General features: G+C 37.5%; 2 protein-coding genes across 3 annotated transcripts in view; both read right to left on the minus strand.

Annotated features, from left to right (window-relative positions):
• LOC136817035 (bromodomain-containing protein 8-like) overlaps positions 1-4,326 on the minus strand; it is a 62,047-nt gene extending 57,721 nt beyond the window's left edge. The window contains exons 1-7 of one of the 2 annotated variants that reach the window (XM_067073395.1): positions 4,166-4,326; positions 3,868-3,952; positions 3,083-3,132; positions 2,766-2,806; positions 2,504-2,594; positions 1,558-1,638; positions 630-757 (exon numbers count right to left, since the gene is read on the minus strand). In XM_067073395.1, coding sequence (XP_066929496.1) covers positions 630-757; positions 1,558-1,638; positions 2,504-2,594; positions 2,766-2,806; positions 3,083-3,132; positions 3,868-3,952; positions 4,166-4,251 — 562 coding nt within the window. In that variant the 5' untranslated portion in view covers positions 4,252-4,326. The remainder of the gene's footprint in view (positions 1-629; positions 758-1,557; positions 1,639-2,503; positions 2,595-2,765; positions 2,807-3,082; positions 3,133-3,867; positions 3,953-4,165) is intronic. The other variant, XM_067073390.1, reaches the window with a different exon arrangement.
• A 180-nt stretch (positions 4,327-4,506) lies between these two features.
• On the minus strand, positions 4,507-5,463 carry LOC136817058 (m-AAA protease-interacting protein 1, mitochondrial-like). The gene has a single exon (XM_067073404.1). The coding sequence runs from the start codon at positions 5,419-5,421 to the stop codon at positions 4,702-4,704; it is 720 nt and encodes a 239-aa protein (XP_066929505.1). The 5' UTR covers positions 5,422-5,463; the 3' UTR covers positions 4,507-4,701.
• Positions 5,464-15,632: the final 10,169 nt, after the last annotated feature.

The raw sequence follows: 15,632 nt of genomic DNA on the forward strand, positions 1-15,632 counted from the left end.
GGCCTCAGAAGCGACTCCGTTTTTGTTCATTTGCTTTTTGATAATCACGGTGTAAAGAGCTGTGTTAGAGAGAAGACCTCTATGTTGAGAATTTTTGTAGTAAATCTCTATGTCGAGATAAAAGTGTTTTTCTCCTCGAAGTTACAGAGGCATTGTGAAGTTTATGTCAAATACTAAATTGTTTTATTTGGAGTATGTGTTTGCTTTAGTGCACGCTGGAATCGCTTTTAGTAAGTTTATTTTCACGTTATTTTCTTAGTATTTTCTAGATTATCTATTGCTCGTGTGCTTCTTTCATCCTGTGGTGTTTGCTTGTTTCTCGCTTCTTTTCGTCTTCGTCAGCCTGGTCCTGTAGCTTTTTCTATGATTTGGGTCATGTTTTTCTGAGAGTGTCTTATATTATGGTCTTGCGCTACAGGACCCTTAGTTCAATATTTTAATATTTTTCATTTTTATAATTTTTCTCCTTTTGTATCTTATTTTAGCTAAAAGTCGAAATACCAGTAAAGGCAAACTTTAAGACGTGTGCACATTCTCCAACAGAAACGCTGACGCATTTGACCACTTGGCCATCGCTCCATATACAAAACTTCCGTAAGAATAGTTTATAAGAAATTCTGAAAACTTACTGTCTGTTTTATGTTCGGATAGGTTAGTTGCAGATGACGTAGCTTGCTGGTGTTTGAGGAGAGAACTGTCTTTTTTGGTGGGTGGATTCTCATCAGGGACCAGGTTCTCCAGAGGGACGGCTTCACCACTATGAAAAATAATCAAAATATTTTGTTATGACGATGCTAAAGGTAATGAAATTTTAATGGTTTTTCCCTTTCAAACATTTTTTGCAAATGCAAAACTATCGGTATATACACAATTCATTCAGGTCTGAAGGCCCAACGTGACACAACGAAATCTTTGGCTTGTCAATTTTTATTCTACTTCTGTTCCCAAAAAGTAGGAAGTACTAGTACTGAGGAGATTCGAAGCTTCTATATTTGAAAACAAGAATAAAGAACAATTGACTCTCGCTAAAAATTTAAACTCGAATTGGGAATCTTATCTGTGCGAATCACAGAATGATTCGAATTATAGAAAGTATTTAAAGGTAGTTTCTCCTTGGCGGGGTCTGGAAAGGAGTTCGGAATTATGGAAAGATTCGAATAAGCAAGAGTTTGTTGTAACTATCTGTGTACAGTGAAAACATCAAAACTATTCTGAAGTAGTATTTTAAACGTTTCCATGGTTTCCATTAACCATACAGAATCATTTCCATCTCGTGTGAGGCAAGTTTTTTGCCAACTCTGAGACTTTTGGAAAAGCAATTAGTGTATGTAAAACATACTATAAACTTTAAAGGCTTTATCTCCGGATCTACAAGGAGTTAGAAGCTCGTTTATAGTCCGTTGGATAGCTTAGAGTTTCATCTTTCTTTTAACATATTTATAAACATTATCTTATGTTTAAAAAGCTTAACCCTTCAAATTTTAAATAGCTTTTTTAAGTTCAGCGTTTTATGAGGCCCCCCTTTTATAATAGTATTGTGAGTTGAATCCATCTTACCTCTGTATAGAGTTCCACATATCAAAAATTTTCTCGTCCATTTCTCCATTCTGGATACGTAACAAATCACTTTTCAATTTCCTAAAGAAACAAGAGTCCATATGTTGTTCGATGATTTCAATTAAAAAGTTGCTTGAAGAAACCAAACTAAGCAAATCTGAGCAAAACCTCTCAACCTTATGGACCAAAGTCGAGTATTACGAATTTTACATTGAAACTCTTTTGCCTTTTTGCTAGAAGTGAAAAAGTTGTAACTTGACTTTGGAAAATAATTAGGCAAAAAGATTTAGAGGTTTTGCTCAGGACAATGCAGAGGAGTCTAGGATAAAAAGAAAAATCGAAAACATGACAAGATGGTTTAACTAAAATTTGTCTTGGGAATTAGGTGAACACTTCACATTTATCAAACTTTGTTCAGTCGACTAGGATATCATTACAATATTTAACATCAAAACGTTTTCAACTTTTTAGCCAGAGATGCTGAAAAATTAATTAAAATAGCCGGAGACAAACAAAATGCACCTAAAATTGAACGTCGAGAATAGTAGGATAAGGTCACAAAAGTTCATGCTGGTAATCTCCGAGCAGATTCTGATTACTCCACGCTGACAAGTATTCACTCTAAAGGATGTCTCCGTAAGATCTACACTGCTTTGATCTTTTTCATTCATGTTTGGGATGAATATCAAATGAGGTTTTGAGCGCATTGATTGATTTAAGCACGAAAATCAAGCCCCAATTTTAAACATTCATTAGAAATCAGTTGCTTTTGCTATCACTTTCGCTTTCGTTTTCAAGCAAAAGAAAACGCCGTTTTGAATGTTTTTTTGATGAACAGCCAGGTCAGGTCGTCACATTCGCCATATCTCTTTAGAGCAGAGTGTGGTATGCGCAGAATAAATGGATGATATATTGTGAGATTATCATGTTAGGGTAGTACACTTACTGGAAGCGTTCCCTTTCTTTTTGAATGGTATCATTCAGTTCTTCAATGTTTGCAAACGTCAGTTTTCTGTAGACTTGTTCTGAAGGTGTTTCTACAATGAAAAATTGAGTGATGAAGAATAAAATTATCCTCGAAGTCTATGAACCTTGTACTCGGTCTTACATAATGGGAGTAGTGTATTGACTATAAAAAAAAAAGAATTTTAGAATAAATATGAGTATTCCTTGGCAATTCAAGATGTTGCTCCTTCCACTTAGTTTACCTGTTATGTTGGCTGAGTCTACAGATGATCTTGATTTTCTCCTGGAAAAGAATCAAAGTTTTCATTAGAAGTAAAACACATTCCTAGACTCTAAAGCCACTTCTCAGTTAATGGCACTACTCAAAATTGCATGCAATTGCAAACAGCAGCTTCTTCCTCAAGGTTCCATAGATATAGTCAGTCAAATCAGGTATCTGCCCCTAATAGGCTAACAGGTTTAAAGAAGGGATTAAGAGGACTTTGTCAGTCAAAAGTATATTTTAATTTCTTTTATTAAAGAGTCTCATACAAAACCAACGAAAAACAAACCAACATACTTTGCAGTCAGCGCTGTCCCAAGAAGCTGATTGTATCGGTGAGCGCAATTCTAAAAGAAAAACATGCGTTTTTTAGAACCTACAAATTTTGAATATTGTGTCTCAAAGTTCCTCAAAATTATATCATCAATCCCAGGTTATACAATATCAAAAGAATATCAAGAGGATATAGTGTCTGATTGAAGAGTAAGGGTAGGGTAGATCGTCAAATGATAAAGTCAAAAAATTCGAACAGTAGTTTGTGAAAATCTAATCTATTGTAAGACATTTTGCGCAATTTTAACCTCCTAGGTATAAAAAATCCAGTATTCCCAAGGGGGTCTTTGATTCGCACTAATTGTAAGGCTATGAAAGGCCAGGAAGGGTAAAAATGGTTTCTAAATGGTGTCTTGTACTAATATTCAACATAAAAAGACCAAACAACCCCAGGGAAATCACTCAATATTTCAATTTCAGGCTAAAAAGGCTGATTTTCCCTGATTCTGGACCCAAGACTTTTAAACTTTTCAAGGTACACACATGAAATTTTCAGCAATGAAAAAATGTGAACTTTAGGGAGGGCTCCAGGAAAAACCAATTCCGAGTTTTCAAAAATTTCCTTTAAATCCATAATGATGGTGCCCTAGAAATTGAGTTTTCATTCTGAATGCTAATATTTCAAGCTAAAACCTAGTTTTCTTGGGCCAAAATCAAAAATTGGACAAAATGTCTTACAATAGATTAAATTTTCAAAAAAAAAACTACACTTTGAATTTTGCGATCTATCCTAGTAAGGGATCACAAACCTTTTGTGAGAAAAAATCAGCAGGCCTTTTGTTGACGTCACCACATGATTCAGTCACTGATCTCATGTTTCGACTGACTGACACCCTAAAATATGAAAAGATTTCATCAAAATTGAGCATCATATAGATCTCCTCGTGGAGGTTTGGACACTTTCTGATTCACTACATTTTACTAACCTTCAGAATGCAATCACTAGCTCGCTTGAGAAAATATGTGTAAAGCCTTTCATCTGACTGACAAATTCAATAAGCAAAAATATTAGTCTGTTGGACAGACAATAATTTAATAGTAACTTACCAGTTCTGATCTCCATTTCTAGCAACACAGCATGCAAGTGTGAAGTTTTCTTGTGAACTCCACTCCTCTAAATGCTGAACAGCCATCTTGTATTTTTTATTTACTTTTACTTATCAAATCATTGATTTTTTTGTTTCTAAAATAAACAGACTTTCCTTATAGACTTTGCCAAAAAAGTAAAATTGACTTGATAAAGATACAGAAAGATATTACTTTTCTTAAGCAAGATTGCTATTCTTTTTTCGAGATTCAGTTTTTTTATTTCTAAAGATTGTGATAACCTGTAATAGCCTCCCTCTAATACAAACGAAATGCCCAAAGCGAGAAAGACTCCCATTAGCTTAGTTAGCTGAAAAGTAGCCTAATTGAAGTTACTGTACAAAAATTAGAAAATACAAATTTCAAAGAAATTCAATAAAACTAATTACACAAAAATTTTAAAATAATAAGCAGATTCAAAAATGTTAAAACGCTAATTAAATCAAAACCAATACAACACAAGATTTCAAGTATCCATATCGTCTAAAAGGAATTTTTCATTCTTTTGTACCACTTAAATTGAGATGGTCAACTTGGTCAACCAGCCATCCATTGCTTGTACCAGGGGTATACTCTCGACAAAAAGAATACTTAATAATCCTCGGCTGAGAAACCAAAATCTCAAAATCAAAATCAGAGGCTTGTTTGGAAAAGCTATCCTTTCCTGAACAATAACAAACAACTAAGGCATACGCCCATTTGCGTCCAGACTCACCATACTCAAAACCAATATCATTCAGCGTTAAAGTCATAATGTCTGAATCTTCTACATTTAAAACCTCAGAGTTATCGCGGTTTTCTGAAAAAAGATTTTGAACAGATCGCGAACCTTCCTGCGTGAGAACTTCAGTAAGATCTTTCAAATCTCCTTTTGCCATTTTACTTGAGACAAAAATGATAGCTTGTCTTGCCCCAGTCAAGAAATCCTTTTCACTGAATTTGTCATCAAAGTAACCTTTCATTAATAACATCTTGATCTTCAAAGAAATATACTTTATTGGGTTGGTTACAGTCATTACTTTTGTTTGAACTTTGGGCTGCTCCTCGTTGAGTCTTAAAGCACTTGTTTGGAAGCCTCGTATGATCAGGTTTGTATCCTCCTTTTTCAAGATAAAATTTTGAATTGCAGGAGAAATAGACCCATTCCTTTTAGAAGTAGCTTGAAATAAATTTTTCAAAACCCTTCCAGATTGACGATTCAACATTGGAATAACCATTTCGTTTTTTCATTTGACAGATAATTCAAATTTTGTTGATTTTCTAAATAAAATAGAGGAATAAAACATTTAGTTTTCAAAGATGTATTGAACTGTGAAAACTAAATCCAGAATAAACTTATCAACTTATTTTTTTCAAACAAAGATTTTAATCTAATTTTAATCTCCGCAGCAGCGGTGTTCGTTACATTAGTATTATCTTTCAACAATAGATCTGGCAATGTTCTCTTTTTAAGACATAGAACTAGAACCTTTATGGTTCCAATGAAGAAAAAAAACAATTTATATTGTACTTTCTTTAATATAAAATCTTATTTACAAAATTTTGATCAATTTCCCCATTCACTTTGAATAATGCAAAGAATCAACCAGCCAACCTTGCTGTAATTCAAAATTTCGACGAAAAGAGCATCTAACAATTCTTGGTTCTCTGCAGCAGCAATCTACCAAAACATTGACAAAGTTTTGGTCGTCTTGAACAAGACCAACAGGTACCACAACTATTATGTCCTCACCTTGAACTTTTAAACTTGATGAATTTTCAGCTCTCTCGTGATAGAGTTCTTTGAGGATTTCTAAGCCCTCAGTGGAAGTAAGATCCTCCAATTTGTCAAAGTTACCTTCAGCTAAATTTTCAGTCACATGCATTATAGCTTGTCTTGTTCCATCTAGAAATTCAAATTCATCAAAGTCTGTGTCTATCGTTCGCATCTGTGACAGAACTTTTAAAGCTTGAGAAATATATTTGAAAGGTTTATCAATAGTATAAAGCTCTTTGGTACATCTGGATGTAGTATGTAGCAGACAACTCTTTTTAAATTGGTTGAATATTGGAATTGATCCATATCGTGTAAGAGCTCCAGTATTTAAAATGGATTGTCTTAATCGAGTGTATCTTGCTATGTATAATAAATTTCTTTGTAAAATTTGCATCCTAAAGTTTGATCAAGATTTAGTTAAAGAGTTATTTTTTCTAAGAGTCCACAAGGTATGATACCTAGTTTTTGAAAATCTTTGCTTAAGCTAAGGCTCCACTGATGTTTGTTTCAGAGGGCTACAATGCAACGTTAAAGTAACATACATACATTGTGCATTTTTCTCACGTGCTTGCAACGTACACCATCACATTTTGTTATTCTGTCAATATTTTTGTCAAATTTTCAACAAGGTGTCAACATTTATGTCAAACATGGAATCAAGTAATATTATGTATTACAGGATAAAAATATACAATCACTATAATATTCCTACATTACATCGTTTTACCTTCATGCATCAAGAGCTATTGATCTAATTCTTATAAAGTGTACTCTGCTTAATTGAAAAATAAATGTTCCTATTATGAGCCATCCCTTGTTTACTTTTTACCAACTCTTATAGAACTCGTTATTTCATAAAAATAAAGCATAAATTAATGAAGGTGCACAAAAAATGAAGGCGTCTGAAAATTTATGAAGGTGTATGAGAATTTCAAGACGTATGAAAAAATCAATACAGGGCTGCGTAAGGCGCAGAGAAAAATGACGGCATAGCTATTAGCCAATCAGAATTTTTTAGTGAGCAGCTTTCATCATGTCTTTCATGTTATTGTAAAAATAATTCATTTGGAAGTTTAATTAGACCATTTCCAAGGAACTGAACCCACATTTTTCAAGTTCAAATCCATTACCAGCAATGTCTGCAACATTGGTTTTGAATTTATTATATGAATTTATTTCTGGATGTAAACATTACTACAGCTAGAATATTTTCTTTATTAGGACAGACAAAAGGTTCAGGTTTGTTTACTTTTTTATTTCACTGCATTTTGCTGTCTTATCAGTCTATATGCTTAAACTCCTATATCAAGATTATGGGATTTGGAGTGCGGGCCAATTTTACTTTCATTTTCCGTGGTTTCACTTTCGATTTCAAGTAAAAATCTTAGCAATGGAGTGATCTCCCATAGTTACAGGGGTTTGTGCAAAAAAACAAACATAGAAAGTATTCCAAATCCCCTATTTCTATTGAACCAATAAAAAATGAAACTTTTTCGTGCAAGGTACTGAGAGGCCAGGGGTGCCAAAAAGTAGGGCCATGTGAAATGGGGCAATCTCATTGGTGGAAATTTGATAAACAGTTACAAACGAAAGGAGCGCTGGGAAGCAATTAGTAGAAGAGACCACTTTCGTTTTATTACAGATTTCAACATAAACTTCTCTCACAGGGATTCCTTGTCAATGTGTTGTGTCAAGGGAAAGATAAAAGAAGTAAGACTAGCCTAGTTTCTAATCCTATCCTTGTAATTGCATGGTGCATTTGTAACCAGCTTTTCATATCCAGTGTAAATTCAATAGGATGTTTGACCTATTTAAAATGGCAAAAGACAAATTGAAATGGCAACTTCATTTCTTCTGTAGAATTAATTTTCAAATACGTAAGAAAAGAATGATTACGTTTGATTACTTTCGATTGGTTCGATTGCGATTTTTGTTCAAAATTGTTCGATTGACACCGTCTGGTAAGTTAGCAACTCCAGAAGATTTTTCAAATTTTAAAATGAATTTTTTTTTCTAAACTCATCCTATCTTGTAGAACTTTGAAAAAGAAAGAAGATGAGGGTTCATAGGCCTCCAGAGGATAAGTGGTTGTAAAAATATTCAAAATTTAGTGTCAAAAATTTGACTAAAAATGTCAAAAAAAGGTTAGGAAAATTCAAAAATTTTGGTAGCTAGAGACCTGAAATTTAGAGGCAGGGGCGGATACAGGAATTTTTATCACTGAGTGAAAATTCCGGTTTACCCCGATTTTCCAATACAATCCCGATTTTTGAATCCCATTATTGAAGGATTACTCTACCCCATCGCCACATGCCACAAACATGTATATAATATCTTTGATTCACTCTACTTATAAGAGGACAGAATCATAGTCTCAAAAAGTCCTCATGTTAGTTTTTGTTCTTGTAAAAAACTTTAGATCAAACTCTGAAAGAAAGAAAACTTTGTGATTTGTTTACACGAAAATCGCGATGGCGTGCAGGGTATGAAAAAGTGGTTTCACACAGTCTGAAGGATTGAAAGTTCGTGAAAAGTATGTAATTATCCTCACGAAATTCTGCCAAATTAATCTCCACCGTTGAGGTTTGATAACAAGATGAATGCGACTCCTTCAGAGAACTTATTACGGTGTAGAGTCTCTCTCAAACTAAAGCTTCTTTGACGTCATTTTGAACACAGAAGTTGAAACGTATCAACAGATTTACCTTTTGAACATTGTGTACAGAAAGCATTTATGTTTCTTTGAAAGAATAAAATACTTTTTCTACAAGAAACAATTCATAGAAAAAAATTTTAGTGTTTTTTTTTTTCGAATCTCAAGAAAATTGAGTGCGTGAATTCACCACGTTCACATACCCTGTATCCGCCCCTGAGAGGGAGTATTATTTGATGGTGTTAGAATATTATTATATAAAAATATTTGTTAAATATTTAGTATATCTATGAAAACAACGAAAGATATATATATCTTATTTTGAAAAAAGAAGACATTGCATTGTTTTATTTTTGTTTTGAAGAACAGTAGCTTGAAAAAGGTTGAAATGAGTCAAAAAAGGTGGTAGGACCCATTTTCAAGGGGCCTTTGAAAATGGAGGAACAAAAAGTTAAAAGTAAAGAATAAGTTTTTCTGAAATGAGAAACCCCAAATGAAAAGAAAATCCATTTCGGCAGAAATAAAAACTTTTTTTTGGGACATTTCCATGCTAAAGTAAAAAAGTGAAAAAAACTACATGAAAATGAAAGAACTAAATTTAGTGAATGTGATTTTTGAATTCCTTACCCTTTTTCTGATAAACTTACACAGTTTTAGCCTTCAACTACGTTTTCCTCTGTTTCCAGAAACATTTGTTCATCGATAGTTGCAACTTATTTGTCTCCCGTTGGAAAACAATTTTAAAAATGTTGCAAAAACATTCGGCACTTTACCAATTTGCCTTCCAGCCTGTGTCCACAATGTTAGGCGGCAATCACAAATATCTTAATTTTGCGCCCTCGTTGGGTCTAAAAAGTGAGTCGGTCGGTCGTTCGTTCAGTCGGTTGGTCGTAAAAGTGAATGAATTTTTTCTTCTCGTCCGACGCGACCTCCATCATCCATTTTTGGAGTGTATTCTTGAAGGAAACTGCCAGCTAGCCGGCAGCCAAAACAACCACGTGTTATGGGTGGTTCCAAATAATGACCTTTGAACACTGTGACCTCCAACCCAAAATGGGGCATGTAATATGATAGACAAATTCAAAAGCCCTTGACTGTGCTAAAATTCGCTCGCAAAAAATTGGCAATAATAAAATTTTTGAACAAAGGAAACGTCATTGACAGAAAAAGTCTGACAAATTTACCGACTCAATTCTACTCAATTTTCGAGAGTCGGTGGGGCGACGCGAAACGAAGATATTTGTGATTGTCGCCATATACCGCTGGAAAGCTAAGATCACGGGCTTTCTTTTAGTAAAAACCGGAACGCTTTAGCATATATACATAGAAAAAGTTTGAAGGGTTCAAAGTTCACGGAAAAATTAAACATTTGGTTTGACGTCAACAAAAGTTGCTTGACTTCTGGAGGACAGTCAAGAACAAGTGCAAATTAGGATACCTTCGGCAATCTCTCCTACTTAGGAGAGTATCTTAAATTGGATACAAAAAAGTATCCAAAATAGCAATCAGGCCATATTTTAGAAAGGCAGGGCAGCGTCTGTTAGTGGCCAAAAAGGGCACTTTGTATTTGTGTTTTTACACTAAAAAGGCTGTTTTTACCTAAATTTTACTGATTTCAGGAGGGGCAGCGTCCGATGACCGGACGCTAAAAGAGCATTAAAAATTGCCTGGCAATCAATATCCTAATTAGGATACTAAAATCAAAAAACCTGTATTTTTCACCAACCAGAGACATCCGCGCCATCTTACCACTTCCAAGATGTAAATAATAAGCAAATAAGATTTTGTACTGAATTTCATACAGTTTGGCTGGCGGAATGCAAAACTATAGCCTAAAACACCACTCAAATGTGCTAACTAGCATACTCGAACGCTTTTTTTGTGCGAAAATCGGACTGTAGCGGGCCGTTCCGTAAAAAGAAAAACAAATCTTTAGCTCGTGTTCGCAAAATTTTAGGCTCTGAACGGCAGGTTATTAAGGATGTTAATTTTCGAGGAACCCGCCAGAGAAATTACTTGAAATTTTGGTTAGTGGTGCAAATCTCGATGAAAAAAAGGTTTGCATAGTTTTCCAAACGCGGATTGAAGCAGTATAAACCTCAAAAATTCAAGTCAAAGTGTCCTGCTCTCCTATTTAGGATACCTAAATCTCCAAATTAGGATACAACTCTCCCAAGTAGGAGAGATTGCCGACAGGTATCCTAATTTGCACTTGTTCCTGACTGGAGGAGTCGCTACGATAATTAAGAAGTGGAGACGTGCGTGTTTGTTTACTAACACGAGATATAATATGTGTTTCGCAACTAGGTCTACCATTATTACAATAATGCTTTGGTATAATAAATGCTGACTAAGCCTAAAAGTAATGACAACAATAATGGCGGATAAGCCGCGAGCAAACTATAAACGATAATATTGGCGTGATGCCTCATCTCCATGTCTCTCTCTTCTTGAGTTCGAGTCTTAAGGATACTAAACGTGTAGTGAACAATAAACCAAAAACAACCAAACAATAATAGTAGAATAAGAAACACGCTATCATGTGATCACATGATATTCAACAGAATATAATACACCAAGCTGTCACAGCTTGAGTAACAACAAAATCAAATCCCACGATGCGTGACGTGGGCAATCTATAAATGACAGGAACAATAAATCTGAATAGTGTTCTGCAAACGACGAAAACATTAACTTTTTGGCTGTTACATTTCAGCTCATATCGTAATCGCTAAAGCGAACAGGGAGACGTGTCTGCCGCTTTGGGCGTGATATATCAACGTCAGGTGTTTGCGATTGAACGTTGGAGGTAACATTGACAGAGGTTTGAGGTTCTGTCAAAGCCGCAGGAGGAATCGGCACTGATGGGGGTTCCACTGTTGGGCGAGGTTGCAGTGGGGCACTGATGGCAGTGTTGGTGTCAGGCGGCGATTCAGTTTTGTTGGTGGTTTCTTCCTCGTCGTTGTGTGTGGTGGGTTGACCGGAGGAAGGAGGGTCTGGGACGGGTATGTATGTTGATTACGGTGGACTCTGTAGGAATGATTCCTGAGTTGGGTGCCAATGAACTTCTTTACCCGGTACCAAGGGCTGTCCTGGGATGAGACGATGTAGCGTGGACGAGATTGAGTCTTGTTCCGTTCAGTGTTGATGTAGACAATTGAGCCTTCAGGGATAGGTAGATCGTTATGGGAAGGCTTGCAGCTGATCTGATTGTGGCGCATGTTGTAGGTTAAACGGCGGTGGTGTTTTTCTTCTATGAGCTTCTGGTCGTCGAGCGGTAGGGGAGTGGAGGTGAAGTGATCACGTTGGGTCCACATTTCTCGAGATGATAAGCCTTGTGAGCGTAACCGTGAATTCAAATTGGCTACTGCTATGGCGAGTTGGGAGTTGGGAACGGTGGAACGGTCTCTGTCAAGCTTGAGGATTTCGTCTTCGAGTTCTTGAATTGACTTGTCCGCAACTGGATTCTTGTTGATGTTTTTCGCACAGCCTAGCTCAATAATGATTCTATGTTGAGCCAAAACTGTGTCCTGGACAAGTTTTTGAAAGCCAGGAGCAGGGTCAGTACGAATGCTTGCAGAGGGACGATCTAAAGGAATTAATCCAACACAAAGCTGAATCAACCCATTACGTAAGTTAATGTGGTCCTCACTGTCTATGATACATGCAAGAGTGTATGATGTGACGGACTCTCGCAGGACAAGTATGAACTGTTTTTCACGTTGAAGAACATCACCGGCAAAGGATAATCCGATGGCTAGGGAGGGTCGGATGTCGTGGATGGAGCTTCCAGAGAGCTGCGGTCAATCTTCTTGAGTGAGAAGCAGGTATGACAATTCTCACAGGTGACACGGAGAGCTGAGTCAATATCGAGGGCGAAGAAATACCTTGAGAAGATTTTCTTCACTTGAAACTGCGTGGGATGGACTAACTTGATGAGAAGGGCGGTGAGCAATCCAGGCAGGACCTTTCTTGGAACAACGATACGTTCTTTGACAGGGGCAAATGCTTCTTTGTGTGGAACAACTAACAAGCCATCTCGAGAGATTGTACAGTTCTGAATATAGCGTTTCGTGTCCTTAATGTTAGTCAGTTTCTTTGAAGGACGAGTACCCTGTTTAAGGTAGGCATGGCAGTGTCGAAGGTCTTGGCAATCAGCTTGAAGTGAAATCCACGCAGGTCGATTGACAAATGGCATTTTGGAGGTTCCAGCTGTGATGTCATCAATGTTTATTTTCAATACCAAAGCGGATTGTAGATCGTTAACGAAGGAACAGATCTGGCAAGAAGTATCAAGGCATTCAGCTGCGTTGCGCGACTGGAAGTCTGATGGTACATTTGTGCTACCAGCCAGGTGTTGGAGCTGGGCGTTGAAACGACTGGCTGCAGAAAGAAAGGTGGTTAGGTGATTACTGTGGGAGAAGTTTCCTCTAAGTAGACGCTGATGTGCTTGAACACAGGGTTGGCTGTCAGTTAGTACAGAGACTCGATGCTTGGACTGTATGATGTACGGACTGAAGTGGAGTAGAGACACAGCAATACTTAAGGCTTCGATTTCGCATGGGATCCATGAGATCTGGCGTTCCTTCAACTTGGCACTGAAATATCCAGCAATCTTTAAGGAGCCGTTACGCTGTACGTACAGGGTTGAACCGATACCGGGAAGATTTTCTGCGCCATCTGTGACAATCCACAGTTGGTCATCTGGTTGAGGGATGGTGATTGAACGGTTGTTGTGTAGATGTAACTGGGAATCACGAAAAACTTGAAGGAGCATCGGTCCAGTTAAGAACGTCGGTGGAGGCTTTGCCAGCAACTAATGATTCTAACGGTGCGAGGTAGGTCGAGCAATTTGGGATGACACGTGATAGAAACTTGTAGGCATCCAAATAGGATCGTAAGCCTTTAACTTTATCGGGGCGAGCACAGGTGGAGAGAGTAGAAATACGATGTGATGAGGCTTTCAAGGTTCCTTCTGACCATATCCAACCGAGAATGGTGGCGGACTTGGGAGCAATAACAGGGTGTCTACGGATTTTTTTCGGGGTTTTCAAGGTTTTCGGGGTTTTTTTGGTCATTTTTAAGTGGTTTTTCAAGGTTTTTTGGCGAAATCTTTTGCACTTTTCAAGGTTTTTTGGTACTCAGTTAATATGACTCTTTACAGGAATTTTGTTTTTTTTCAGAGTGGTAGGTGAAAGAAAAATAGAGGATAGCAAATAAAATTTATTCGCTTTTGGTGCCCGGGGAATTACTTCCACAGTTAAATTCCTATCTCCCTGTTGAGAAGAATACCACAAAAAGAAATACTCCAGCTCCCTAGTCTTCCAACTGTTGAAATAAAGAATTAGAAGCCAAACCAATTATTTACAGTGACCGAGGAGGCACAACCATGGTTTGCGCAGACGAGAGAAAATTTTGATTTTGATTCTTTCAAATGGCTAAAAAACGCCTTGTTTTTGATTTTGTTTTTTACAAAAATCAATTGCCAAAAGAGTTGTTTTAAGGAATCCTCGAAATTTTATAAAGGTTTAGCGCCGCAGGCGGTTTTTTACTTATTCTTACTTTTCGAATGACTGGATGGTGCTTTTCAAGGTTTTTAACGATTTTTCAAGGTTTTCAAGGTTTTTCCCAGAAAATTGATAGTTTTCAAGGTTTTCAAGGTTGGGTGGTTCATTTTCAAGGTTTTCAAGGTTTTCAAGGTCCCGTAGACACCCTGAATAACGGTCTTGCGGGCGGACAACGTTAGTTTGTTAGTGTCAAGTGCTGTCAACACTTTGCACCAATTCGATAAAAGTTCTCTAGGTGTATTCCCTCCACAGTAAAGATCGTCGGCAACTTTGGCTACGTAGCCATTCTCAATAAGTTCACCAAGGACGCGGGACATAAGCTCTTCTAATGCAGTTTCTGATCCAGGCATGCCCATCGCAGATCTGGCGTAGACACGGGTGCCACGAAAAGGTGTCGATATTCCACAATATTTAACAGAGTTCCTTGCAAGCGGAATTTGGTAGAATGCTTGGGTGAGGTCGGTTTGGATGATATACTTCCACTGGCCAATTGATTGGAGGGTTGCATTAACGTCAGGCATGAGGGCGGGTTGCGGTTTGGAGTATTGGGCTATTTCACCAAAGGAAGTAACAAGACAAAATCCACCTGAAGGTTTCTTCACGAGAAACAAAGGGTTTAGATACTCTGGAGTTATACCAAGATCCTCTGGTTTACGAAGGACCTGGAGTCTCTCTAACTCATCACATTTAGCTTGGAGTTTGTGAAGTTTATCGTTTGAATACTGCGGAACCTTCCCTTTACGTTGAGGAGGATCAACTGGACCCATATTGACAATTGCTTTGATTGGTCCGCTGGCTCCATTGTATCCTGGAAACGAGGGATCGAATACGGATGAAAATTCTTGATGAAGATCTTTGAAAGCAGATCGGATGTCGGGCGGGAGTTGGTTACTTTCATCGAGTAAGATGGTGTGTAATGGAGGTGTAGGTGTGATTGCTTCAAATGATTGGTCAGGGAGAGAAGATGGAACAGTTGGTGATGGATCTGATGCTGGGATGATCTGAGCAAACTGTTGGTTCTTGCGTAGCACTTTGGGTTGGTCCGTGGAGTTGGGTATACGGATCTTGCCAGCTTTCGGGCGGGTGATCATAGGGGGCGGCCATGAAAGGTGTCGGTTGCTGCCATCGCCAGAGCGGGGCTCGAGGACTATGTCTTGTTCATCCCATTCCGGGGGTACAGTCATTTCTAATTACTTGTTGGGCCATACTGTGGTGGCTGGGGCACGGAGGATGTACGAGCTTGTTCTTTTAACATTAGCAGGGTGTTTGAAGAAACGTAGGTTGTTGTAAACGTAGGCTGACCCATCACTAAAGTTGACTTGTCTCTTTGAGGGTCTGAGCGTAATGTCGTGCTCGCTAAGAAAATGTATACCTGCAATAAGTTCTCCATCAAGGTTTTTAACAACTAGTGCTTCCAAAGAAAATGCTTTGTTATGGAATGTCAAGTTAATT

Source organism: Clytia hemisphaerica, unplaced genomic scaffold (assembly GCF_902728285.1).
Source record: "Clytia hemisphaerica strain Z4C2 unplaced genomic scaffold, Clytia hemisphaerica genome assembly, whole genome shotgun sequence".
NCBI lineage: Eukaryota > Metazoa > Cnidaria > Hydrozoa > Leptothecata > Clytiidae > Clytia > Clytia hemisphaerica.

What these genes read in the sequence shown, in the direction of transcription:
- LOC136817058 (XM_067073404.1), bottom strand. Translation starts at nt 5,421, where the DNA reads ATGGTTATTCCAATGTTGAATCGTCAATCTGGAAGGGTTTTGAAAAAT.